At 35.2% G+C, this 2,025-nt stretch overlaps 1 protein-coding gene across 2 annotated transcripts in view; it reads left to right on the forward strand.

Annotated features, from left to right (window-relative positions):
• LARP1B (La ribonucleoprotein domain family, member 1B) overlaps positions 1–1,393 on the forward strand; it is a 54,729-nt gene extending 53,336 nt beyond the window's left edge. For both annotated transcript variants that reach the window (XM_012643299.1, XM_012643300.1), the window contains one exon: positions 981–1,393. In XM_012643299.1, the coding sequence (XP_012498753.1) occupies positions 981–1,361 (381 nt within the window). In that variant the 3' untranslated portion in view covers positions 1,362–1,393. The remainder of the gene's footprint in view (positions 1–980) is intronic.
• Positions 1,394–2,025: the final 632 nt, after the last annotated feature.

Consider the following 2,025-nt stretch of genomic DNA (forward strand, 5'->3'; position numbering starts at 1 on the left):
TATATATATATATATTCACAGCGTTTTACAACTTGTCTTTTTTTAGCAAAAACATCATAGGCAGCATTCCATTTACTAGAATGTTAGCTCCATCAGGGCAGAGTTGTTGTTAAATTTATTGCTGTATACCTCTGCCTACAACAGTGCCTGGATTAGTGGAAGCACCCAGAGAATTATCAACTGACTGACTGGATTTAGGTCTACATGAATAGGAATTCTGGAAGGAAGGAATTGTTTTGTACTAGATGTAGGGTAGTATGAACTGAAGGATAAAGCTAGGTCAGAGGATGGCAAGTGAAGGTGACAGCAAGGAGAAATGATTTCCTTGTGCTGGCAGTTTAGATTAGGATAAATGTTAGAGGATCTAGGATTTAAAAGTATAGACTTGTTATGTAAGCCAGTAGCTATTTTAAGTTCTATAGGAGAGGTGGAAATTTAAAAATTCAGTGAGTATTAGGGAGAATTTGACATGAAAACTGGGCCAAATAGAATGGGAATGAGAATGGGGCAGAGGGATTTACCTAAGAAACTAAGGTATTATCATTGTAAGGTAAAAAAGGGTTCAGACTAGGGAAGATCATTGACTCTGAAGATCAGAAGATATTGATTCCAGTCTTAATTCTGAAATCATAGGCAAATTTCACATCTCTAGGCCTAGGCCTTTGTTTTCTCATCAGTAAAATGAGTCAATGCGATGTAGTGGATGATCTGAGGACCATTCTAACTCTAAAGGAGTCTTTAATCCTTCCTTTATTCAGCTTTGGGTTTTTCTTTAGTCTTAAGTTTAACGTGGTCTTTAGCAATTACTTTATAATTACTGGGCCAGAATAATACTGACTTGATTGTCTTTTACAATTTGGCTGCTAAACTAGTCATTGAGCATACAAGCTTGATATTGCTTACTTTTAACACTGTTATATGACATTTATTTTGAAAATGAAAGACAAATTTTTATATAAAATACCAATTTCTTCTTTCAGGAATCAGTGCCTGTACCTGAAGAGGCATCAAATCAACTATGTCCTTCAGAAGAACCAGAACAAGAAGAACTTGATTTTGTATTTGATGAGGAGATGGAACAAATAGAAGGACGAAGAAACACATTTACTGATTGGTCTGATAATGATTCAGATTATGAAATCGATGACCAAGATTTAAACAAGATTTTGATTGTGACTCAGACACCACCTTATATGAGAAAACATCCTGGAGGAGATCGAACAGGCAACCACATGTCTCGGGCAAAAATTACATCTGAACTTGCTAAAGTTATCAATGATGGCTTATATTATTATGAACAGGATCTATGGATGGAAGATGAAAACAAACACACAGCCATAAAGGTAATTGTTTTTGGCTAACATCTTTCTGCTGATGCTTTCTTTTGATTGTATGTTGCTGCTTATCTTTAAACATGAGACTTTATGAAATTTTGAGTATAAATATGTTGTATTTCATTTTAAAAATTCCTGGAAATATATTTGATAGTCACCACCTGAGTGAGGAACTGTTTTATTTCTTGAAAATATCAGTGTAATTACAAAAAAAATTAGCACTCACTAACTAAAACTCTTGCTTTTTTCAGGTGAAATTAATAAGAAGGCCCTTTTTCATATGAAGAAATAAAAACTGAAGTTATTATGGACAGGCTTAATTTATATGCTCATTCCTTACCTGGCTATCATCCCAGCTATCTATATAAGCCGGTGGCTTTAGAGAGGACTTACTTTTGTTACTCCCTTCTGTTTCTCTCAGCTTAGTTTGTGCTACGTGCTCTAAGGTAGTAGAAGTGGTTGTGTACAAACTATAGAAGACTAAACTGGTTGTCTTTCCTTGTCCAGTCATTACTGTGGTGTTAGGAATGCTTTTTGAAACCTTGTTCCGATTGTTTCTTCTTGCATTTCACCCCAGATCCTGGTCTCTATCCCAGTTATTAAGGTAAAATATGAGAGAGCCAGAGTACTTTACTTGCTAACTACATTCCTTTGCTATGAGTTATAATGGTACAGGTAGGGATAAAAAGGA

Source organism: Propithecus coquereli, unplaced genomic scaffold (assembly GCF_000956105.1).
Source record: "Propithecus coquereli isolate 6110/MARCELLA unplaced genomic scaffold, Pcoq_1.0 Scaffold195, whole genome shotgun sequence".
Classification (NCBI taxonomy): Eukaryota; Metazoa; Chordata; class Mammalia; order Primates; family Indriidae; genus Propithecus; species Propithecus coquereli.